The 25958-nt window shown below is 38.7% G+C and overlaps 2 protein-coding genes across 5 annotated transcripts; one reads left to right on the top strand and one right to left on the bottom strand.

Annotated features, from left to right (window-relative positions):
* Positions 1-345: 345 nt before the first annotated feature.
* pogzb (pogo transposable element derived with ZNF domain b) lies at positions 346-14012 on the bottom strand. 3 transcript variants are annotated; one of them, XM_081388793.1, is made up of 21 exons: positions 13891-14012; positions 13328-13396; positions 13024-13136; positions 12752-12871; positions 12262-12446; positions 12064-12172; positions 11719-11970; positions 11262-11441; positions 11068-11168; positions 10703-10986; positions 10385-10539; positions 7260-7360; positions 7020-7166; positions 6620-6754; positions 6320-6516; positions 6086-6226; positions 5895-5945; positions 5703-5815; positions 2773-4425; positions 2504-2537; positions 346-2321 (listed from the first exon to the last, which is right to left on the bottom strand). In XM_081388793.1, exons 3-21 carry the CDS (start codon positions 13130-13132, stop codon positions 488-490), a joined length of 5901 nt encoding a protein of 1966 aa, XP_081244919.1. In that variant the 5' UTR covers positions 13133-13136; positions 13328-13396; positions 13891-14012; the 3' UTR covers positions 346-487. The 3 variants fall into 3 exon arrangements, with proteins under 3 accessions (XP_081244919.1, XP_081244918.1, XP_081244920.1); XM_081388792.1 differs by having other exon boundaries at positions 13319-13396; positions 13891-13964; XM_081388794.1 differs by having other exon boundaries at positions 346-2288; positions 13319-13396; positions 13891-13964.
* Positions 14013-14701: 689 nt separating this feature from the next.
* On the top strand, positions 14702-19981 carry LOC308703932 (retinol dehydrogenase 13). 2 transcript variants are annotated; one of them, XM_081387976.1, is made up of 8 exons: positions 14702-14990; positions 15089-15157; positions 15776-15910; positions 15995-16186; positions 18105-18266; positions 18776-18895; positions 19108-19312; positions 19515-19981. In XM_081387976.1, exons 2-8 carry the CDS (start codon positions 15091-15093, stop codon positions 19618-19620), a joined length of 987 nt encoding a protein of 328 aa, XP_081244102.1. In that variant the 5' UTR covers positions 14702-14990; positions 15089-15090; the 3' UTR covers positions 19621-19981. The 2 variants fall into 2 exon arrangements, with proteins under 2 accessions (XP_081244102.1, XP_081244103.1); XM_081387977.1 differs by having other exon boundaries at positions 14982-15157; positions 19515-19854.
* Positions 19982-25958: the final 5977 nt, after the last annotated feature.

Genomic DNA, 25958 nt, shown 5'->3' with positions numbered 1-25958 from the left:
GCGCATAGGTTTAGTGCCTATGATCACGCGCGTGAACTCGACAATCGATTACTATGGCCTTCCACCGAAAACAGGATGTAAACAGAGGTATGAGCGCTGGCTTAATTAACTTCATTTTTATTAATATCTCTAACATCTACTGCAGTCAGATTCACCCGTGTTCACTCGGAAGGAATCACTCACATTTTCTGTGCACTTGTAATGATACATCAAGGATGTTAAGAGGCTAAAAAGCAGGCTTACTACTTGCCCCATTGAAGTAAATAGGGTGCAAATTTTAAAAATAGAATAACTCGGTGTAGGCAACACCGATTTTTGTCGTTGTTCTCTGTATTGACAGCACTCCAAATGTACAAAAAAATGAGCTCAATGTTAAAATTGACCGGAGTTCTCCTTTAAATATCCACAGTCACATTCAGCCCAAAATAAGTATGTCTGACCCAAATCCTTCTATTTACCTTCACATTGTCTCTTAGTAGATCAAATATCACCTGTTTGCAGAGTCTGTATGGCAAGCACTGGGATCCAGAGCGGATTCAGAGAAATGATCTTGTTCAGAGTTGTGTGAAGGGGTCTCAGATTCAGGGGATGAATGTGAAAAATCTGTGGACTCGCTTGCAATTTCCAAACATTCATCAGTTTTTTCCTTTTGTTGTTCTGTCTTTTTTATCTCAATTGGCGTTGCGTCTTCATCCTTCATTTGATCGATTTCATTTTCTGTATCGTCTTGGTCCAGTGTCAGATCAATTTTCTCAGTTACCTGGTTCACTTGGTCTACAGTATGTGTGTCCATTGGCTCTTCTTCTGACTCAAGATCTACTACTTCTGACTCCAGATCTACTATTTCAGGTTCAAGCATGGCCTCCGACAGCATATTTAACAGCTCTAACGGAGTACCAGGCAAATTTGTATGTGCTTCCTGATCAGGAAGCAGACGGGCCAAGCAGAACGAGTGCTGAATAAATTCAGGCCTACCAGAGAAGCAAGACATGGCCTCTTCCAACCAAGATACGAGAAGCTGCACAAGGTCTTCAGACTTAACCCCAGATGCAGCATCACTAGGTTGTTGTGCCCAACGAGCAATAAATAACCTTTGCAGCACAGGGCGTACGCACATCTCTAAAGGTTGATGTCGGCCCGTACACCCAGCCGGAACGGTGGCAAGGAATGCTTTGGTGCTACTGATTGTGGATATGACGTTCTCAGATGTTTGGCTATGATGGCTATCCATAACCAGCAGGGCTTCGTTCGCATTCTGCGAGTCCAGATGCTTCTTCCACACTTTGGTGGCCCAAACGTCCAGCTCTTCCGATGCACTGAAACCTTCCTCTTTGGCCATTAGTAGGATTGAGTCTGGTGGGCTTCTGCTCAGCATGCTTGCAGCATGACTTGTGAAGAGAGCTGCAGGTAGCATTGTACCGTTTGCAAGCATTGCAATGTAAATCTTTACAAAAGGCTTACCAGAACCAGCAAACTGAAAAGCAGTCTCTCTGCTTATCCTGGTTTTCTCCTTCAGCATGTTGAAGTCTACAAAAACAGAAAGCTGGTCCATAGCACCAATGACACACTGTGGGACGTTGTTTGTCTTTATTTGACTGTGGACCAACTCTGTGAAGTGGCGACAGTTTTCCTCCATGGCATTAGGGAGTTCCCGATGTACTGTGAAAGAGGTATCCAAGCCCAATTTGTGCTGCATCATGAAGCTCACGGCCCACTCGTAAGAAATACGGAAAGAACTGCTCTCATTAGTTTGGGTTTGAAGCTCTGAAGCTTTTTCGAACAGTTTTGCCTCACTGATAGGACGCTGCTGTTCCCGTTGGGTCAGAACCCACTCCACTAGATGATCAACGGCCTCTCCACAGCTCCTGCTGCAGCATTCATTTAATTGATTCTCTTTGGCTTGAAGCCAGGACTTAATGAGCTGAGGTTTGGTGTCCATTTCTTTAGCTGCTTTCTGGATCCCGGAGCACAGCGCAAGGAGTAGTATTCGACGCTGATGAATAGACAGAGTCTCCTCTCTGTTTTTCACAGGTTGTGAAAGCATATTGGTTACCGTTCCCTCTACTTTATGTTTTGCCACTGTTTGATGTGGCATGTCCTCATCGCTTTCAGTCGTCTCAGAGACTGAGTCAGTGTCTTCCTCTTCTAGAGGGGCCATTTCCTGGTCCACGTCTTCATCCAGACTAGCATTGGCAACACGTGAAAAAGTTTTGACGTCCACTGAAGCTCTGTGCAGGCCTCTTTCCAACATTTCAGTTCGATATTTAAGTCCAGGCTCCGTGCCTTCCCTGGAAGGGAAATAGTGCGTCACTTTCCAGGGTCTGTATAACATGAAAAATGTTGAAACTTAAAGTTTGCGAATTAAAAATAAAGAAGCCTTTGCACATTACATTTACATTTCAAATTTCAAGGGTTTTAGAAGTTATCTATTGCAGGTTGCAATTTTGAATCCAACAATTATTTCAGTTCATCAGAAAACAACTTTGGTTTCCAGTATACGTACCTCTTAGAATCAATAAATCCAACTTTAGCGTTACCTGTACAGGAAAAAAAATGAACATGAATTATAATAATCTAAGACAATAAATGTAAACAATGTGTTTAGGCTATCTTCCATGTTAAAAATATGTAATACAATGCATTATCACTTTAATGCATGCCAATTAAAAAGCTGTTTGAAAACTGTATTCTTTAATTATGTGCAACATCTGAATAGAAAACAAACATTCAGAAATAGACAGATATTTAGTGTCAGAATTTGAGCTTTATAACCTTGGTAATTAGGTGAGAAACCATGGAAGTCCCAGAAGCAGCAAGAACGTTTGCACAGATTCACAAGGCATGCTGTGCAGCCATATACACTCTCATGACGCTCGTTTTTCAGGTTGCAAACTTTACATCTCCTTGTCCTACGAGTAATTTTGGCTAATCGATGTCTGACCCCTTCTTGAGTCTCCAGATTTTCTTTTTTAACAATCTGTTGCTCAGGCATGCTATCGTGGACTTGGTTCTGGCGAGCATATCTTTCGGCACACTTGGCCAGCTGGTACCCCAGACGTTTACGGTAGATGGCCTGGGAAAAGTGCCCTCCCGGTAACCACCCTGGTGGGTTGTCTTTGCGGGTCTCTCGTAGGACAATGAAAGAGTTGATGATGCTCAAGTTGACAAGAAACCAGAAGAGACGCCGCCAATTGGTGTCAAGAACCAGCCCGCCGAGTTGGTTGCACGTCAGCAGCTGGTTACAGATGTCCACACCACGCATGTTGTCCTGGAGCAACTTAAAGGCCTGGGGTCTTTCAATGGCGCAAAGCTCACCAATCTTAGTGGGAGATCTCCTCCACACCACGTCTGGCTGGCCTGCAACAGCATTAGTGGAGAGACATACCAGCTGCTTGTTATCTTTCCATCTTGTGGCAAGGAGTGGGGTGAGTTCATTCTGTTGGAAATCACCTGGATTGTTCAGTGGAGGTTCATCCCAAAACTCCTTGGGCAAAATTGGACTTTGGGGCAGGACGGAGCTAGAGCAGTATATACCAATGTCATACAGCTCCCGCATGAGTGGCACAGACACAAGTGAGCTGGACAAGAAAATGTGGTGATGTTTACCCTCAAAGCCCTCTATGAGTTGAGGTACAACTAATTTTCCCAAGTCTTTGTTTTTCTCCTGTTGTGTTAAAACCAGCAGTTTATGACAGTAGCCTGACTTTGAGTCACACAGTAGCCATATCCTCGGCTGGGAATTTCTACTCTTCTCCTGAGCGATTCCTTTGTCATGGCTTGGTAGAAAAGCTTGATCGACTGTCAGACACTTATTTGGCCTGTAGGCCTCCCGCATACTTGTCTGCAGGATGCTCAGCATTGGCTGAAAAAAGGACAACTTGTCAGCACTCTGGTTGTCGTTCTCCACAAGCATGCTGCTCATTCGGATGTGAGTTCTGATCTGCTTGAAGCGTTTGACTGACATGGTCCTGTAAAAGAGCTCACATATTCTGGAGCCATAGCGGCCATGGTGATGGTCCCAGGACCAGTACAACTCTGGCTCAACCTGGCCTTGAAGCCCCATGAGGATAGAGAGACCAAAGAAGCCTTTGACTTCCTCAATGGACACAGAGTTCCAGGAAGGATCCCCCTGCCCCAAAGAGCAGCAATAAGTAGCATAAGAATTGGTCTCAAAAACGATCTGCTCAAAAAGGATGTCGGGAAAAAGAAGCTGGAAGTAGTCGAGGACATCACTATTTCGGGCCATTATATGCTGTGGGCCACAACTGTCCATGAATTCTGGCACAGTTCCTTCCTCTTTGGGCACAATCCACTGCTTCATGGACAACCAGTCAGGCTGTGTCCCAACATCACTAGCTTCATCCCCTTGTGGACCCTCCACCTCCTCCTCAACCTGGCAGAACTCAATATCTGTCTCCAAACACTCTGTAGGGGAGGGGAGGGATTATAGGAACACAGAGTTAGTCTTCTCCTTGGAGTCTCTACCATCACCAATAATCCATTTTATAACACCATGCTCAATGTATATGTGGTTCTGATAGGTCAGTTAGCTTTTGAAAAAAGAAAACAATAAGCAGCTCAGAAGCAGCAGATAATTTCCCGATGGATAGTCCTTGTCGTTATTCATTTGTCATGTTTCTAAATTAACCCATTTTAGGGTTTTTTTTTGTACTCCTCCTGATATTCTCCAGTTCAGGTGGTGTGCAGGTTTTGTGTAAATACTCATTTACTCATCCAGAGTGCTCTTGCAAAGGCTTGCCAGTAAGTCCTGCAAAGTCACACCAAGTACAAAAGGCCCACGTTTGTCCATTTTGACAATGGACAGCTTGAGTTCATACCCCACACGTGTGATTGCTGTACATCACATACTGCGGGCTATTACTCAAGACTTTGCAAGTTTTTAAGCATATCTGTAATGTTTGAGTTTAGCTAAGTATGCATGGAAAAATTATCCTTCTTTATTGTAGGTGTCTATGGACTGGACAAATAACATTCAGCCTGTGAAAGTATATACAGTGCTATGCAGGGTGTGTCAATCAAGCCGCAAGTTTAACAGTTTGCATATGTACAATGTTAAGATTCTCTGATGTAAGAAAACAGCTGTCAGAGAGTTTGATCCAATTACAAAGTTCTGAACGAACTGATGTAATTACTACACGCTGTTTAATTAAGCCTGTAGATATGGATAAGACAAAAAGGTGTTGCATGTGTAAATAGCAGATGTCGTACATTTTACTGGAAAAGCTATTCCGGCAGTTCTACAGCAATTTAACAGGTCTTACATTGTGAATAAAACTTGTATTATATTGATATTATAAAATAATTTTACAGATCCAGGAAAAAAAAACTTTTATTTATTCCCAAAAACGTTTACACATGCATTTGGCACTTGACAAGCATTCATTTTGGACCCTGTTGTTTAGTAGATGTAATTTACAGTTATAAGTTGTACTAACAAGATTCAAGTAGCAATGTATGTCATGATACTATTAATTTAGTTTCAAGGTATTTTTACTTTTGTGTCTACACTGTATTAGTACTATAATCATGCAATTAATGACACCTACAATAGAGTTGGATGCCTTCTAACTACAGAAGTAAGAAAGCAGAGAAAGAAAAACAAGCATGCAGTAAGACACAACATTTTCTAAAGACTCAGGAAAAACATGTATTAATGTTCTATTGAGTTGGAGTACACCCACCTTTATGAGTGAAGATGCAGTGGGAGTGATTAAAGAACTTAATGAGATGTTTGGCCATCATATTCCCCAGAGCAGTGGAGTATTCACAACCCGCACAGCTCAGCTTCACGCCGCTACAAAAGAGCAACAAATTACCTGTACTGTTTCAGATTTTGTAAAATAGAACTTAAAATCGAAAGATTAATATATTACCTTGGCGGCCCCTTTTTAGAAGCTTTTGGGACTCTTCCAGGAACGTGATTGCTGAAATAAAAAAATTCATTGCAATCAGTATATTGACCTGGCATACCAAACTAAACTTCAAACTCTAATTTCAAGTGGCACAGTTTTTTAATTTACAAAGGTGCAAGAGGATGTAAAGAAAGGTATACGACTTGATTTACTTGATCATGTGGTTTGCATAAGCACGAGAGCAGCATGTGCTGTAGAAGCAGAGTGAGCAGTGAACATAAGTAGGGTAGTGATTCGCAAAGTCTGGAATGTCAAAAGTGCACTCCACACACTTATGTCTGCCCAGTAGTGCCCTGGAGAGAGGAAGACCAAAAGTACATAATTCAAAATTCCGATATCGAGTCGAAATGGTTCGATGAATCCATTCAAATTAAACATAAGCTTACCTCTGCTCTTGGAACTTGGACAAGAAGTCAAACGTCTTGCTGACCTTTTTCTTCACAGGTCCATGTCGTTGTGATTGCTGGTCACCACTACAATTTGATGTTTGTGAAGTGCTAACACTATTCTTCTGAGAGTTAGTGGATGCTTTTGATGCCTGACCTGGTGACTTCTTCATCCCAACATATGCCCTAATGGTCACCTAGAAATAAACAGATGACATATAAAGCAATATATATTTTTGCAATAGTTGAACTTGCTCTCAAACAAACAAACAAACAGACAGACAAACAAACAAATTTTACTTTTGTCCCAGGCTGGAGTCCTTCCAATTCACAAGGCTTTCGGAAAGTCCTGTGATGATTGATTTTATGCTCAACTTTGTCTTTTGTGAACAAGAACTGGAGACGGCATTTGTTACAGTGGTAAACTGTTGATTTCTGGAGAGAACAAACAAAACAGTCACATAATGGTTCAAAATGTCTGTTGAGTCAAGCAATAATGGACATAGGAGCACATTTGCATCTTTCTTTGCAAAATATTCAAACAATGCATCCTTATAGGTCCCTTCACTATTTAATTAACCATTAAGACTTTGCAAAAGCAGCAAATAGTCTGCAAAGGAGATTGTGTTGAAAATATTTATACATGCAATTATTATTTATTTTTATTATATTATAATTTATTCTCATAACTTATGCTCACCTGATGACGAATATAGTGCTGCTGGTAACTGGTGGAATGCTTGAAAACTTTGAGGCAGTACTGGCACAGAAGGTGGCGGGTATCCTCATGCCAGGTACGAAAGTGGTTAAATACATCCGAGTAGAGGGAGGAGCGGTATTCACACACCTGAAAGTGTCAAGGCATTATAGATGCTGAGACATTCCTCATATTATAAAGACGGGTAATAAAGTTCATGCAGGTCAATTTCACTTAATTTACCTGGCACACATAAGGCATCTCTCCAGGTTTGTGGGTGTTCTTCATGTGCTGCAGGAACACTGGCTCACTCTCAAAGGACCACTCGCATATCTTACACTTGGCTGAACAGAAAGCATAACAATCACTAAATCAGCTGATAAACTGAATTTACTTCAGTTTACAGTCAGTAGCAAACCAGCAAAAAAAAAAAGTCAGGCAAACAGGCACCATCTGAATACAATACGTGTTAAAGTTAAATGTGTTAACATTAAAAATACACTTGTTGCCCCAGTCACCTCTTCAGTTTTCATGTTTGAATTTAGTCAAATATTATATACTAGTGCACATGGCAAAAGTGTGTCTGTTGAAAACACTGTATCTGCATAGGCTCTAACCAGCATAACCAGTTTTGCAAGCTCGTTTTTTTTTTTTTGTTTGTTTAAAAAAAAATAAAAAATCTGACTCCAACAGGTTGCCAACTGAGTGTGGGATGATGAAAAAACTCTAAAAGCTTTATCTGTGTCTGTATGACTTGTTTCACTGTAAAGAAAAGCTGCTATTGTTTCTTGTGCATAAGAATATTATGGAACAAGAAAATAACAGTTTAAAAAATACACACACACACATTGCTTCCCAGAAATAATGGTTGGCAACAAGGTGGTGGGAGACACAAATGTGAAATCCAATTTTGTGAGTACTAGGGATGGCGAAAACTAAAAAATTTCTTGACCGACCACCGAGCCTCATTAGCCGGTTGAAACGGTTAACCGATTAGTTTAAAATATGCTACGCTATTGCGCACACACACTGCCCTTGGCCGAAGACTCGCGTCACTTTTTTAAAATCCCCTACAGCGTGAAACATGAGTCCCGCAAACGCGGCGCCGCGGAGCTTGTATGTAATCGGAGGACAAATGGCTCCTTAGTTTCGAAATGGTTTGGGTAACAGTTACAAGGTGATCGAGTTGAAAATAAAGGCGTTTGTCTAGCGTTAGAAGCTCATTTGAAACATTGCCGTGGCTCATTTAAGAAAATGACATCTCCGAAGAGACGCCGCTTTAGTTTGAGGTAGTGCTAACAATAATAAAGAAAGATGATAGCACTGTATCACACAAGTTGCAACTTACATCTGTGTCATTCTTTTTGGTGAAATGGTCCCACACACTACTTTTCTTTGCACGCTTCATCCTGTCATCTGCCCTGCAGCCGCGGCGCTACCCATTTTCTACTATGGTTTTGTACGTTTCTTCATTCGGATCTATTTGCGATCCATTCCATTCTAAACAAACAACGCAGTTTACATGCTTCGTCCTTGTTACATTATTCATTAAGATAATAATTAATAAATGCACGCACAATTATCAGTGAAATTATCATGCCTTTCAACTTATGTGTGCAAAATTCAGAATAAAATGAATGTGCAGCAATTTGTACAAATAGAGTCCTACTATAGCCTACGTGTTGTAGCCATTAAATAAGCTCATTTTAGTTTCATATTTGTTAAAATATTATAATGTTATTTTTCATCTATGTTGTTGATTATGAAAAGTGAACCGCACGAGTAAGATAGGATGCGCACTATTTTGAGAGATATGGAGTGGGTCAGACATGATTTTGACCACCTTTGAAAGCCTTTTTTTAAGTGAATTTCGTTTTGTATAAATTGTATCTTAATTTTAATAATTTTTTTATCAACCAATTGCCTGGATTTAATAAATAAGAAGTTAAGTTAATAAGAAGAAATATAGCCTGGCAGACGATATAATCCTGGAGGCGCCCGCGCGATCACTTGTATTGCACGTGAACTGGAGCGCATCTCATCCTAACTTAACGAAACTCAGCGTATGCCTCACAGACATGAAATATATCTTAAGAAAGCTTGAAATGTCTTTTTAACAATTTTAAACGAAAAGAAATAGGCTACTCTCTGATCATGTAATCCATGATGTGCATTTTTCTGGCGCGTTCACTATGGAGATGGCGATCGTCAACTTGAACTTTACAGCTGTTGTTGCAGTTAATAAACTAAAAATAATAGGCCTATAATTTTATTAAACAATAAATTAAATGAAAGTGTAATTGTATTTAAAAAGCAACAAAAAGATTCCTGTTTTTAGTTTTTTTTTTTTTTTTTTTTTTTTTACCTATACTAATTACGCATTAAATTCAGGTAGGCTACTGAGTCGCTGTCCTCAGTGCCGCAGAAAAGTGCTGAAACGGAGATGAAGGGGAACCCGTTTTTATTTTTTCAAAATAAATTTAATAAAAATCCTGGCACCGCTAGTGCTGCCCTGGCTCTAACCTCGAGTGTTTTAGCCTGTAGCCTAGCCTTTACTTTTCGCAAACCTTGTGAGCGCGCAAACCCAAACGCTGTGACCTCGCGCCAAATGTTTTTATTGGTTTATTAAGTAGGCTACAAACAGGCGAGTTATGCAAAATTGAGTGTGAGGGATTTGTTCACGTCACACAAAAAGATCTTGGAATGAGATGGCTAACTGTAGTAGCGTCTATAATAGCCTAATTTAGAGATCACTTTTTCTTTTTTTTTTACCGACTACCGACAACTTTGATCGGTTAACGTTGTTACGGTCAACCATTGGTCAAACGGTCATCGGTTAACACCCCTAGTGAGTACATTTGTATAAATTTCATTGATGAAAATACAACATCACAGCCCATCTACATGTTTAACTGGAATAACATTACAGACTGAATGTTGTGAACATCATTAGATAATTCTGGAAAACAAACAAATACAGTTGTATCTAAACATTAATGTACACTACCAGGTCAGTGAGATTTTTTTAAAAGAAAAAATAATACTGTGATTGTAATAATAATAAATGTTTCTTGACCATCAAATCAGCATATTAGAATGATTTCAGAAGGATCGTGTGACACTGAAGCCTGGAGTAATGATGCTGAAAATTCAACTTTGCCATCACAGAAATAAAATACATTTTGAACATATATTACAATATGAAACAGATATTTTAAATTGTAATAATATTTCACAATATTACTGCTTTATATTGTATGTTTTGATCAAATAAATGCAGCCTTGTTAGCATAAGTTTCCTTTTAAAAAAACATTTTTTTTTTAAATCATATAGAGCCCTAACTTTATTATACTGGAAAAGTTCTTACTAGATGACTCAATGGAAGTGTGGACGCTCTCCAGGTGGCATTGAAGACGAAATGGCGTGGGAAAGCGGCGGAAACAGTGCTGGCAGGAAGTGTGCGTGTCCATCTCCCCATTTTGCTGCTCCAACTCAACATGGTACCTCATATGGTTCATAAGCCTGCAATGAGAATAAGCACTTACTAAATGCAGCATTCTAGTATATGAAAGAAAACACCTTTTGTCCAAGTTTAGAAGAAGCACTGGGAAATATCCTAAAAATTAAACATATCATCTGCAAGTAGACAGATATATCCATAATTCTTGATTGTCCATCAACATACCTAACATTATTTTTCAGTCTCTTGTTACAGGAAAGGCATTTGAACGATAATGGTTCCTTTGAGTTGTCCATTGGTACATAGACTCGATTCCCCTCAAATGTGCCGTAGTAGAAATCATCCACCAGCATGACAAGTCTGGGCGGAGTATCTCCAGTCTTTGTCGGTGGGCTATCCAGCTTGACACTAGGCACAACAGAGAGGGTCTTAGGTGTTGTGGCTGGTGTGTTCACAGCAGTTGCTGTACTGCTTGTTTCGGGCGCCTGGACAAGTGCTGGGCAGCAGAACTAAAGGGGGAATAATTATTAATTGACAACTTTTTAGGTGACCAGAAACATATATAGTATCTGCAAAAAGTATATACTTACACACATATGACTCCGTAGAGCCTCGATCATTTTGAACTGAGCTCCACAACGAGGACACAAATGAGTGATCGTTGATGGTGTTGTATGGGTAACAGGGATTGCTACAAAGAAAGAAAAGTGTTTGGAATTGATCAGCATGGCTTTACTCTAGTATGAAACTGATGCATTAACAAAGAAGAGAACAGCAAACTTACTTTGGACAACATTATGTGTCATGACAGGAACAGCAGAGGAAACAATAGGGCCGTTATTGGTTTTTTGATTGCTCATGACAACAAATGTCTGTGCTTGAGCCCCACCGGGAAGGTTAACAGATTTCACAAGGCTCATTATGTTTTGCATGTCCAAGGGTCCATTTCCTGGCTTTATTGTCACTGTAAATAGGAATAAACCCAATTTTAAAACAGATCATTAGAGTCCTGTATTGGTCAATACAGTGTAATAAAATAAATATTACCATCTGTAATAAAAACTCATTTATGTGAATTTATCTTGAAGCAGATGATGGTGCTTAATGAATTTGGGTGGTACTTTTTTTAATCAAAATTTGTCCCTAGTTTTTCAATTATTTTTTCATACCGTTCTTAAAAAAGCTAAAATCTTTGTCTAAAAAACATAAATATAGTTTAGTTCTCAACAGGAGCATCTTACAGATTTTAGTAGTGGTTCGTGCTGTGGAGGGCTGAGTAATGGTTGTGGAGGACATGGTGGCCAGAGAATTGACTGCAGGTGGGGCGACCGCTGTTGTGGTACGAATAGTGAGAGTAGCAGGGATTTGCATCGTGCTGAAAGTGCTAGGCGTTTGGGCCCTGTTTGTGACCGGCGCTCCGGCCCTTATCTGAGCTGGCTGGGTAATTATTTGGGTTCCTCCAACAGCTGGTTTAAATATTTGTGTCCCAGGTGCTGAAAAGACGTAAAAATGAAACATTGTTAAATCAATGAGCAAATCAAACCCTATAAAACTAAAACTGAAGTTTAAGGCGCACTTTGACATACCTTGGACTAAAGTAATGGGTCGAACAGTCTGGCCTTGTTGGACATTCAGCACCAAACTCATTGGGGCCTGGCCGGGCTGGCCAGGATGGATATTCTGCACAGGAAGGCCCTGTATCATACACAATAGGAAACATTTTGATCAACAAATTTTGAGATAACCAGAAATGAGCTGGGATCTATGAGGTGGGATGGCAGCACCTGTGTGGTAAAGTAAAACGGCTGGCTGTTGGTGGCATTGGCAATAGAAGATGTGACAGGCAGGAGAACCTGCGACAGAGCCACAGTGCCCAGCCCTCCTCCTCCTGATGTTAAAAAGACCTGCTGCCCTTGCATTGCTTTAGGAATGTCCGCCGGCACAGCAGCAGGAACCATGCGTTGAGTCACTGAAAGAATAAATAACTGAGTAAAGAAATAGTGCAGCTAAAATGCTGTCATCAAGATAGTGGCGATGGCCCTGGTGTACCATTTTTATAGTTTATACAACTTTTGTGCTCACACATCATACAAAACACTTTTATAATAATATTTTAAATGGAAAAAGAGCAGTCAAGATAGTATTTATAATTAGTTTGTGTTAAACAGAATGGAACGTGCCATACGGGTTTGGAGCAACATGAGGATGAGTAAATAATGACACAATATTCCTTTAATAGGCAAAATAACTGATAATACGGACCAGGATACTCACATGTATTTGTGATCAGCGGAACCGCGTTTGCCGTATTTACTACGGGTGGCAGGTTCTGGATCACCACAGTCTTAGGCTCAGCTGGAATATCAACCACCGTCATGGCAGGAGTGGAAGACACTAAACAACAGTGAAGAAGGACAGGTTTTAGATGGCATAATGATATTAAAATACAAATCTTTCTTAATTACACAAAGAATCTCTGGAATATGTGTGATCTAAACATACATCTAACTATAACTAATACAAAAAGAATATATAAAATTACACACCAGTGGGAGTACTACTTTCAGCATTTCCCTCTGAATCATCCATTGAATTTTGCTGTTGCCATGGTTCCAGCTCCTCCTCCTCACACTCCATAAACAAATCCGCGTCCATGTTTCTGAAACATAAAGTGTTTATTTTTAAACGGTTAACGTGCTTTTACAATCTACATGAAAAAAAAAACAGTAATGTTATTGCTGCCCATGGTATTTAGTGTATAAATAAATCATAAGTCGGGAAATTTTAGGGCTTCATTTTAGATTTTGACAGGTGAATGACGTCTGAAGTGAAGACCCTCACAATATTCACCGGGCTCTGACAGCATTCAGGTCCGACCAGTATCAACGTCAAGGGTGACGTTTACAAAACCGCCTCATCCTGCAAATTACATAAATAAATAAAAGAGTGAGTAAACCACATTTTGTGCTCACATATATTATATATAACAAATCTGTAATAAAATGGGTTAGATATTCAGTGTGCTGCCGTATCACTTCAGGAAAGCCTTCAATAAATTGTCTAAGTACGCGCAATGTGATTTCATCCAACTGAAAGAGGCGAAGAGAAAAGTAGTTCCTGTGCCCTTTCATCCAATGCGTGAGACTAGATGGTTTGACAGACCTAAATAAAAGCATGAGCCTTAGATGTGTATAATAACAATAAATGTGGATTAAAATGTAAAGTAGGTTGGAACGAGTGACAGCGCGATGTTTATTACAATTACTCGGTCACAAATTATGCAGCAACCACCTCGCGCGCTAAGTGCGCACTCCGCATACTGTCCCCTGCGCACATAATGAACGACGATCATCTAATGTGTGGATTAAAGCGCAAATATAACGAATATTGTCGAATTTATAAATAATACTTACCGGATTATAGTCTATATGGAAATATGTTCAATGTGATATATTGAAAGCACACAAAGCCAGCCGGTACGTCACAGACGAGACGAATAAATGCGCTAAATGGGCAGAGGTTCTGCTCTTTCTGCGGCAGCGATTGGTTGATGCGTGCAAAACGCCACTTCCTGTTTTAGATTCGGACCTCTGATTGGCTGTAATCTCTGAAATAAGGAGGAGTGGTTACTGGAACAAGAAAATGGCTTCCTTCCTTGCAACGACAACATTTTACACTATCTAACCAACTGCTGGCTTAATAGTGGCAAGCAGATAGTGTTTGGATTTTATTAAACACGTTGCTGGTGTTTTGCAGATAAACTATAAAGACCATCATAGACTGGTGTTTTCTTAACTCAATTCATGATTTTAAATTATTGATCACTTAAAACATCTCCCATAGAAAAATATTGGCTATAAATATTAATTTACACCCCCCTTACAAGTAAAGCACTGATAAATAGGTTAGGAACCAAAAAGCAAAAAAACAGTACTTTTTAGAACCGGTTCCAACCGGTTCTAAAACTAGAAATATATTGATGAGATTCGGTTTCATTAACGGTTCTCAAACGTGCGTCCTTCCGCCAATGTGGATGGAACATCCCATTGCAGTATTTACTTCACTACTATTCCAATTTACTGCAAAGTCGCTACTAAATAATTCAGCACGAAAAAAACGAGTGGTGATGTCCGATTCAAGAACAAACGACTCTTAAGAGTCGATTCTTTTTAGTTCATCAAACAGTGCGACCAGTTTAGTAGGACGAAATGACTCTTCTGAACCGATTCTTTTTAGTGAATCAAAAACAACTCAAAAGAAGCGGTAATCTGACTGAACCAATAACTTTATTGTTTTATGTTGTACTTTATTTGAACATAAATACATTATTTTAAAATATCCACCGCAAAATGTCCCAGGTCTGTACTCTCAGCGCTGAATATTATTAAAACCACTATCTGACTAGTGGCTATTCATCAGAAACTGATGCTGAGATAAACGTTTCACAACGTTTCAAATCTGCTGCTAAATGATGAGACGCGCGTAATCAGCCAGGTTACGAAACGGACAGCAGGTAGGCCACTAAGCTGTAAGACCTATATATAGCATTTTGCACAGGACACAATGTAACATTCCAGGGTTATTCTTCAATTTGTACACCTGCTACATGAGATATGATGGACCGAGTCACATCATCTGATCGAGTGAACTATGGCATCGTCCTCGGGCTGACGTCGATTAGTAAGTTACGTGCATTATTTGACATCTTTAGAACCTTTAAGAATTAAAATAATCTCTCTCTCTCTCTCTCTCTCTCTCTCTCTCTCTCTCTCTCTCTCTCTCTCTCTCTCTCTGTGTGTGATAAGACATTTTAAAAGAAAGTAATACTTTCTACGTAAAACCATTTATAATGGTATAAGACTTATACCATTATAAATGGTTTTACGTAGAAAGTATTACTTATAAGATGTTTCTATTTCAAATAAATGCTGTTAATTTGAACTTTTATTTATCAAAGAAAGAATCCTGAAAATGTATAGAGGTTTGCTCATAAATTTTAAGCAACACAACTGTTTAGTTTTATAATAAGAAATGTTGCATGCCAAATCAGCATATTAGAATGATATCTGAAAGATCATGTGACACTGACGATTGGAGTAATGCCTGCTGAAAATTGCCATCACAGGAATAAATTACATGTTAAAATAATATATAAATAGAAAAACAATATTTTTAATTGTAATAATATTTCAGAATACAGAATACAGTTTTTACTGTATACTTGATTAAATAAATGCAGCCTTGATGAGCATAAGAGACTTTCTGAACACTGTGTATGTAATGCCATCTCCCATACAGGCTTTATGCTGCTGCGAAAATGGATAGCTGGTGGTGTCTGCAAAAGCTTTGCTCGTTTGGATGGAAAGACAGTTGTGATCACTGGTGCCAACACTGGGATTGGCAAGGAAACTGCAAAAGATATGGCTCGTAGAGGTATGACACAATACCTTCGTCCTCATCTATTATTCTCTTACTTTCACTGTATAAGTATGTATATATGCTAATGTGTGCATATAGGGGCTCGGGTAATTATGGCCTGCCGGGACTTGACACGTGCTGAGAAAGCTGCGGAACATATTCGGCGCTCCACAGGAAATGGCAATGTAGTCATCAGACACTTAAACCTAGCCTCTCTCTATTCTGTCCGAGAATTTTCCAAAGAGTTCATATCCACAGAAGAACGACTGGATATACTCATCAACAATGCAGGTGAGTAAGATTTCACAAGAATGAAGCAAGCAATACAGAGACAGATTTGAAAGGGGACCTATTATGCCCCTTTTTACATGCCCCTGTTTTCATACATGTATCTTAAAATGCAAATGAGCTGCTGCTCCCCACCCTGCTTTCCAGCACAGGGCGAAGCCTTTAAAGCTCTTGCTTGTAATACTCTGCCAAAAATGAAAACATCTCTTTGGTTTTGATTATCATCTCTATTGCGGTTACGCTCACGTGACATTGCAGTTCTTCATCATCATGAAAGTTTATTATCTGCGTGCGTTTTAAAGCCATATCAGTCTAAATTTCTGATATGGTTATCTGAGCGCAGGCGCACATATCGCTGGATGTCAGATGGCACGTCCCGTGAGTATTAAACTAGTTCTTTTTTCTCATGTTTCTCATGCGCTTAAACCAGGGATGGGCAACTTCGGTCCTGGAGGGCCACTGTCCTACAGAGTTTAGCTCCAACCCTGAAAAAATCACCTTCCTGTAACTTTCTAGTAATCCTGAGCACCTTGATTAGCTTGTTCAGGTGTGTTTGATTAGGGTTGGAGCTAAACTCTGTAGGACATTGGCCCTCCAGGACCGAAGTTGCCCATCCCTGGCTTAAACTGTCAAATTCATTCAAGGTTATGTCAAACAAAGTTCACATAAACACAGTCGGTTATGAACGTAAACAGCAAGTAAAGAAATCGCATGTGTATATTAGATTAGAATTAAAGTCTGCGTGAACCGGAAGTTGCAAACGACTTTTCTCCAGTGTTGTGACGTATTTCCCAGTGAAAAGGAATATTGAACAGAGGGCAGGGTTTTACTCTAGCACTCCTCCTCTCCATCTCTCGCTCATTACAGACTAACGGTTTGAGGGGAGTGGTTAAGCGTTTCCCAACCCAAGCCGTCATACCTACGTCATAAGAGAAGGAACGCCATTCCAGACCGGAAGCAACTTTTCAGACTTTGATTAAAGATTACGACGGTAAACAATTTTTTTTCTGTGTATTAACTTGCACGGATTAATTGTTCACCACAAGACTAGTAATATGCGCTAACAAAGTAAATAGGGTCAATTTTGATTTCAGTTGGACTTTAAAGTCAAAGCAGAGTAATATACAGTACCTACTGCTATTTATGCTGTTAATATGAATCAAATAACAAAAGAAAAACAGAAAATCACTCACTGCTCTTGACTGAACTTTAGTAGCTTTAATAAGAAAACATTTCTGACTTGAATGATGCTGTTAAAGGAACACTCCACCGTTTTTTCATATTGAACTATGTTATTCCCTTAACTAAGACGAGTTGATACATATCTCTCTCGTCTCAGTGCGTGCAATCAGTCGCTCTGGCGCGCGGCGACACTTTGATAGCACTTAGCTTAGCCCAGTTCATTCATTAGGGACCAAACAGAGATGAAGTTAGAAGCGACCAAACATCTCCACGTTTTACACGAGTAGTTACACGACCAAGTATGGTGACACAAAATAAAACGTGGCGCTTTTCTAAGCGGGTAAAAAGGATAACTATAATGTATGGCGGAATAGCACTTGGGAGCACTTCGACTCGGCGCAGTAAAAAGTCAAGCCTGAAAAATCCTCTCCCCCTCTCCCTCTCACTTCTGTCATTAGAACCAACGTGACTTTTTACTGCACCGAGTCGAAGTGCTCCCAAGTGCTATTCCGCCATACATTATAGTTATCCTTTTTACCATCACAAATGCTAGACTCTGCAAACGGCATGTTCTAAGACACTGCTTATGATTTATGGGGATTAAAAAAAAAGTGTAGGTGGATTTTTACCATTATTGGGTAGTTGTGTACACTCACTGCTGACACACATTTATGTTCAAACAACATGTAAAAGTGAATTTGCATAATAGGTCCCTTTTAAAGTTTTTTTTTTTTGACAGGTGTGATGATGTGTCCAAAGTTGATCACAGAGGATGGCTTTGAGACACAGATGGCTGTCAATCACTTGGGACATTTTCTTCTGACCAATCTACTATTAGGAGTGCTAAAGAGATCCTCCCCCAGCCGCGTAGTGAATGTGTCCAGTGTTGTACATGTTGGTGGTAATTTACAAAAATTCACTAATTTTCAAAAGTTCTTTTATGCTCACCAAGGCTGCATTAATTTGATTAAAAATAAGGGAAAAAACAGTAATATTGTGAAATATTTTTATATCACTTATATTTCTATTTTCTATTTTAATATATTTAAAATTTTAATTTATTCCTGTGATAGCAAAGCTGAATTTTCAGCATCATTATTCTAGTCTTCTGTGTCACACGATCCTTCAGAAATCATTCTAATATGCTGATTTGCTGCTCAAGAAACATTTCTTATTATTATCAATGTTTAAAAAAGTTGTGCAGATTAGTATTTTTGTGGAAAACTTTTTTAATCATGATTCTTTGATTAATAGAAAGTTACATTTAATGCATTCTTGCAGAAAAAAAGTATTTATTTCTTTACAAATTAAAATCTTTTGAACAGTAGTGTAGATTTTAAAGTAAAATACGACAAAAAAAGAACATTTTTAGTCCGATAAATATCCTTATTTGTCACTGTTTTCATATAGGTAAGATTGAATTTGATGACCTTTTCTTTGACAAAAGGCCTTACAGTCCTCTGGCCAGCTATAAACAGAGTAAGCTGGCCAATGTGCTTTTCTCCAAAGAACTTGCACGAAGAATGAAAGGTAAGATACAACTGCAGTTTTTGGTATAGCAAACAAGTTTGAAACCTAACAAACAAACTAACAAAAGCTGTTTGCTTATTTTAAGCAAAAAGTAGACAATATTCTATGTTTTATTGTTACGTCATTGTTGATTTTGTCACATACTGTTTCAATGGCCGTGTTTAATCAAGTTCACAACCAGTTGCTTTATATATAAATGGATGCTTCCATAGGTACAGGAGTTTCCTCATTCTGCCTGCATCCAGGAGTGATTCGAACAGAGCTGAATCGTCATGTTCTGTTATGGTACCCGATGCTGAAGACTATACTGTCTTTGCCCAGTATGCTGCTGATGAAAACTCCCTGGCAGGGCGCACAGACCTCTATCTACTGCGCTGTCACTGAAGGCTTAGAGAGGAAGTCTGGCTGCTACTTCAGGTAAACGCAATACTCTGTCAATTGCTAAAGCATTGACCATTTTGTTCAAACACAATTTGCAAGCAAAAAAGTTTCACTCTGATATACATCACAATAGGGAAGAAAAGACAAACGCAACTTCCGTTTCATGCCGACTTTTAAAGACTTGGCAAGTCAACTAGATCAACTCAGACTGGTTTCTGTGCATCTGTGTTTTGTGCAGTGATTGTGCTGAAAAAGACCCTGCTCCAGAAGGAAAAGATGATGCAGTGGCTAGAAGGTTGTGGGAGGAAAGTGTTCTACTGGTCGGACTAAACAACCAGCACTGACACTCTTCCTGATTGCAAGTGCTCCCCCTAGTGGTGATACCTGTGACCCAAAACTTACTAGAGCAGAACCACAGATAGGACGTCAATGGCAGAGCTAGTGCCAAGGCAAATTACATGATTTGCATTGAGAGATGCATATTTGTCAGCATTGTTTTTTATTTTATTTTTTTGCTTTAGTTTTTGGAACAGGATTTCCAAGAAATAAAGCACAGGTGTGTGGCTGTGTTTTATTTGAAATTGATCACATTCTTATCAATTAGAAGTGGACCGCTTTAGAGAAAAAACAAGAAGCAAATCATGCTCTGTTTGTTAACCATCCAACAATGAGTTGTGCTTTTTTTATTAAATCTTTGTTCTCAGGATTCATTCTTGATGGTGCCCAGCACATTCTATCAGAACAAAGTCCCGTACGATTCTTTAAAAAGAAACGAGAGGTACATTGTGTCCAGTATGTACATACCTAATTACGTATATAGATTATGTTTGCTATAATTTATATATAATTTAACCACTAGATGGCGTTAAATATGTGTTTTTAGAAGCACGGCATGCTGTGCATTTCCCTCTACTTGAATTATGATACAACAAGCCTGCATCCTTCCACACTGTAACACTGCAGGTCAATTGAAAACTAAAGGAAAATATGGTTTGGAAAGATGCAGACCCTGGATCACATGATCACCCTGTGATGTGGTTGTAGGTTACAGTTGCAATTATGTAACAAGGACATGCACTCAAATCAATATTAAACAGCACAACTCCTATTTTTTCTCTTTATTGAATTTTGCATTCCGATATATATATTAAAATATAAAAATAATTACAATAATATATCACAATATTATGTTTACGTTATAATGTTTGTCAAATAAATTACCTCAAACCCAAAACTTTTAAATAACAATGTATGTGTAAAAAAGCTGCTGCATAAAGCCAAACAATGTGGAAATAATTGTCTGATTGAGACTGAAAAAACATTGCTGATGAGTTCACTGCCAGCAAATAACAAATCTTCCTCTTCAATTGAGCCTCTGTCCCTGAGAAAGTTTCCTGTGTGAAATTTGCTTCCAAACAGCTGAGTCATTTTCCTGTATTCAATTCTTTGTATGCTTATTACTGAAAACAAGTGATAATAATAACGTGTGCAGTGTGGCTGACAGTGGCACACAGAACCACTTTTGCACCTCGACAGGACAGAGATGTTTCATGTAAACATAATTAGTCCAAAAAAAAAAAAAGATTAATCAAGGCATGGCAAGGCATGGCAATGCATTACACCCTCAGTCATTTCTGAGTGCCTTGCAACAGAGAATAAAGATGAAATCCAATTAAAAACCTATTGCCGGGCCATTCAAACCATCCAACTCCCAGCGCAATTTAGCTTGTAGCATTAGCAAATCATTTATGGTCGACACAGAGCGTAGTTCACTAAACTCATTCCATCATATCCAGCACCATAATGCTTGTCAAGAGCTGAACCCAATCAATGAGCGCTCTTGCATGTGTGGCCCCTGTGGGCAATGCCTGACGCCTGCTCGTCTCCACTGGCTTCATACAAGAGGAAGAGCATTAAACAGAGATGTGCTGATTCTCTTTATTATAAGAAAAGAAAAAGCAGCATTAAACTAAAACCTATTGTTGTGTCACAATTCTGCATCATCTTTCAGACTTGAATATCCATAATGTGCTGATATCATCAGATGCGGATGTATTACAGCGTGTCATTCCCGCAGGTCATGTATAATTTACATGTAACCAATATAAATTTTGTATTCAAATGTGATGTGGTCTGAGCTTATTTTTAGGGGAATTCTTTCAACGGCTCTTGTATCTGTTGCCATATTGTCTGGAAGTGTATATTTTGCCATGGAATAAAAATATAAAAAAGGTAATTGTGAGTTTTTAATCACGAAATTCTGACTTTTTTCTCACAATTGCGAGTTTATATCTCAAAATTATGAGTTTATATCTTGCAATTCTTTATACCTGCCCTTGTGAAAAATAAATATACCAAAATGCAATGATTAGTTGAATTTAATCAAATTTTTTTTATGGTAAGTGGTTGCACTCAATTGATTTTAGCTACATTTAAACAAATGCATTAAGTTAAACTAAAATTCAACTTAAAAGTTCAACTTAATACATTTGTTTAAATGTAGCTAAAATCAATTGTGTGCAACCACTTACCATAGGCCTATTTTTTTATTAAATTCAATGAATCATTTTTTTCAGTGTGCCAACTACTACAAATACATTTAAATATCTATGTACTTAATATGAATACCCTACAGTTGTACTTTTGTTGTAATAAATTGTTATACTTAAAGTCTTTAGTTATCCATAAGTAGTGCTGAGGTGCAACTAAAGATATAAATAAGTATATCTGATTGTGCTAAAGTGGAACTATTGCAAGTATACTTTAGGTACACTTTAATTATCTTGCATTTAAAGACTACAGTGATCATACTATCCTTAGATATAAAAACACATTTTAGGCTTAATATAATTTCTTTTTTTAAGTAAGTCAAAATTTTGATGCACTTCAAGTCAAAATGGCTGTGTTCTTATAAAAGTACGTCATCGTGACAATCTCTATTTGTTTTGCCCCAGGGGTTAATGTTGTGCTCAACCCCCTATCCATTGTGCCTTGATGAGGCTTTTGGGAGGATTTGTGGGAAATGGGAGGGCCGTAGTAAAACCTCATTGGAGACCAGCTGAGCTTTGAAACGATCATAAAAGCTACATCTTCCTGAGTCAGTGTGCTTGGCTCCAAGAGCTTAGGGGTCACGGCAACTGCTGACCCGTTCGCTTGACTCGACTGTTAGGGGCCCCATTAAAGCCAGCCCTTCACTAGCTCTGAGGGAATTTGATTCAGCTTAACCGCCGTGGTTTTCTGGCCAACTTAGTGCTGGAATGCAGCAGACCCAATAATAATGGTACATGAAGTGGTCTTTCATTTGAAAGAATGGACTAGTGTACAGGACTCCATTCCGGGCAAGCCAGTTTGATTTGCAGTCCCTTAGGGGTTATTGTCTCTCAGTACACACACACACACACACACACATACACACACTACCTCTACAGCTATTTGAATCATGGGGTGCCAGCACAAAGGGAACTACTAACAGAAATAGCCTAGGGACAAGAGGGAGGCATGAAGAATATCACTCTTTTACTCACAGATTAACTGTTTTTATCTCGAGAGATAATCAGTTCAGCGAGAACTGCCATGCATAACAGTCCATTGAAACTTGAGAGCTCATCTCCCTGATCTTGGATTCGACCGCAGTAAACATGCTGCAACTGTGAGAGAAGGTGGAGATGTGGAGGGGCAGTGGGCCAGGGGCGAGAACAGGTGAGGGAGAGTGAAATCTGAGGCCACCAGTTATCTTCAACAGCTGATGGGATACCGCAGTCGTTCCCGGTCTGCTTACTCAGCACGACACCCCCTACAAACACACATGTAGGGATTTCAAGTCTTGTGAGGTTACTGATGTGTTTGTGTGTGTGTGCGCGTGTGTTTGTAGGCTACTTGTTTTGCTACAGTTGTCAGGGCCAAAATCTCTGAAAATGTCCTCATATAAACTATACCTCTTAAAGGGTTAGTTCACCCAAAAATGAAAATTCTGTCAGTAACTCCTCCATAGGCTTCTAAGTGATTGAAACTTGCTGGCCCAGAAAAGTTATTAAAGAGATCGTTAATATAGTCCAAGTGACTACAGTGGCTCAATCTTAAGTTTATCAAGCGAAGAGAATAATTTTTGTGCGCAAAAACAAACAAAAAATAACAATTTTATTCTACTATTCATTTCCTTCTCTCTGAGCCTCGAGTTAGTTTACGTAGTGTTTTTGCGCAGCGCGTCTGTGTTGCACGTCACCACGTATGCTCACTATTGGTCGACGCTTGTCATGTATGTGATGCGTGATGACGTGCAACACAGACGCGCTACGCAAAAACACTACGAGAGAGAAGGAAATGAATAGTAGAATAAAGTCGTTATTTTTGTTTGTTTTTGCGCGCAAAAAGTATTCTCGTCGCTTGATAAATTTAAGATTAAGCCACTGTAGTCACTTGGACTATATTAACGATCTCTTTAATAACTTTTCTGGGCCAGCAAGTTTCAATCACATAGAAGCCTATGGAGGAGTGAGCCAGCTCTCAGATTTAATCAAAAATATCTTAATTTGTGTTCCGAAGATGAACGAAGGTCTTACGGGGTTGGAACAACATGAGGGTGAGTAATTACTGACAGAATTTTCATTTTTGGGTGAACTAACCCTTTAACATTGACTATTGTGCTTTGGATAAAATGCTAAATGCATAAAACAAAGTTTAATCATTAAATATTTGTATAATACAGTCGTCATAATACAGTGGATATAAAAAGTCTACGGCCCTGTTAAAACAAGGTTCAGTGGCATTGCATGGTTGTAATTTTTACATATAACATGCAAATTTGATGATTTGTTTATACGTCAAAAACAAACAGCTGTTTCAACCGGACTTTGGACTTTTGGTTACACTTTATTTCGATGGTCCACTTTAGACATTCTACTAACTATAAAACTGCATGTCAACTAACTATCATTAGAGTATTTGTAGACTTAAGGTTAGGGTTTGATTTTAGGGTTCAGGTTAGAATAAGCTGACATGTAGTTGCAAAGATACTTATAGTCAGTAGAATGTCTGTTGGAGGACCATCGAATTAAATTGAGAGCAGATATTAAGCAGATAGTCTTCTAATACTCTAATAAGAGTTAGTTGACATGTAGTTGCAAAGTTACTTATAGTTAGTGGAATGTCTAAAGTGGACCATCAAAATATCCACTCTATCGACTGAATTTAAAAAAAAAACTACGTACTAAACTAAATACTACTATGGTATGCTATATATAAGCTGTTAAAACTGAAAACTTCCAGATGAGAGGGATCTTCCTCAAACGTCCTTCTTCTTGTGATGATAGGTTACACAGAACAAGAGCGTAATCATACCAAGCACCACAGCAGCTTCTCACATGCCCTGAATCTGCATTGGTCTGATGGGAGTTTAAGCTGCTCGGCACATCAGGGCTGCTGTGTAATTAATGCTGATCTCTAACGGAAGCTTGCAGCTGCTTGGGTACAGTAATCGCTGCAGACTGCTTTCTGTTATACAGATACATGGACATGCTCACAAATATCGTGTGAGTGATATAGAAACAGCTGGCTGCTTTTATGAATGCAGGTCAGTAAGCCTTGACACACATACACACAAGGTTTCATGATATGTTGTGCTGTTGAACTTTTGAACTCCTTGATGAAACTAACTGATGTCCCACAACCAGCTGTCTCAGACACATGGCAAGTGTAAGGCACTGAACTCACAAGACACAGAATACTTAAATGTTTTTGAAAGAAATAATCACTTTTACTATTCAGCTGTTTTCTGAGTTTGAGGTGCACGACTTTTTAATGCTTTGAAAAATGCTTATGCTCACCAATGCTACATTTATTTAATCAAATTACAGTAAAAAACAGTATGTTAATGTGTTAATACTTTAAAATGTATTTTGTATGATGTCTCTGAGGTCAAAGCTGAATTTTCAGCATCATACTCCAGTCTTCAGTGTCACATGATTCTTCTGAAATTATTATGATATGTTGATTTGCTGCTCATAAAAACATTTCTTATTATTATCAATGTTGAAAACAGTTGTGGAAATGGTGAAATATAGTTTTTCTATAATAATTATATTTGCACTGTGACATTTTCATGATAATTAAGTACATTTTCCATTTAAATTCTCAATCTGTAACAAAATATTTTTTAATTTAAAACATCATACAGCGAATTCTATACTTATAGAAGACTATACTTAACAAAGGTCCTTTACAATTAAAATAATTTAATATTATTATAATATTATTAGATTATTCACATTGTTTTAACATTTTTTTTGCGATTACTGTATGCTGACTATTGTTGTTTTGGATGAGTGATCTTCATTTATAATGGCCTGGTAACAGTGCTTTATTTTTCCCGGCATTATGATCAATACTGATGCATTTTTAATCCTATCCATTTAGACCTAATCAACCCCACAGACATCTTTCAAATGGAACAGGAAGAAAACCTCCTGACTGTAAATTTACATTCCTTTATTGTGATAATTAGGAGACCAATCCTTACAATAATATTGTAACCACTAACTATTATAGTAACTACCAATTTAACAATTAAAATCAGTGCTGTGGATTTTTAAGTAGTGCTGATTGCTCAATTAGACCTGTATTAATCATCAGTAGTTTAGACTAGCCCTAGTTATGAAACTTAAAGGAACACTCCACCGTTTTTTGA

The sequence above is a fragment of the Scardinius erythrophthalmus genome, assembly GCF_964197995.2.
Source record: "Scardinius erythrophthalmus genome assembly, chromosome: 16".
Taxonomy (NCBI): Eukaryota; Metazoa; Chordata; class Actinopteri; order Cypriniformes; family Leuciscidae; genus Scardinius; species Scardinius erythrophthalmus.
The sequence above is the reverse complement of the archived record's forward strand: the minus strand, read 5'-3'. Positions and strand labels throughout refer to the sequence as shown.

Bases quoted from the DNA above. Each gene is read 5' to 3' on its own strand.
- pogzb (XM_081388793.1), bottom strand. From the start codon at position 13,132: ATGGACGCGGATTTGTTTATGGAGTGTGAGGAGGAGGAGCTGGAACCA. The intron at 10,540-10,702 runs GTATGTTGATGG...TTCTCATTGCAG, and splicing joins AGACTGAAAAATAATGTTAG to GCTTATGAACCATATGAGGT. The intron at 7,361-10,384 runs GTAAGAACTTTT...CTTTCTGTTCAG, and splicing joins CACTTCCATTGAGTCATCTA to CCAAGTGTAAGATATGCGAG.
- LOC308703932 (XM_081387976.1), top strand. From the start codon at position 15,091: ATGATGGACCGAGTCACATCATCTGATCGAGTGAACTATGGCATCGTC. The intron at 15,911-15,994 runs GTATGACACAAT...GTGTGCATATAG, and splicing joins AAAAGATATGGCTCGTAGAG to GGGCTCGGGTAATTATGGCC. The intron at 18,896-19,107 runs GTAAGATACAAC...ATGCTTCCATAG, and splicing joins ACTTGCACGAAGAATGAAAG to GTACAGGAGTTTCCTCATTC.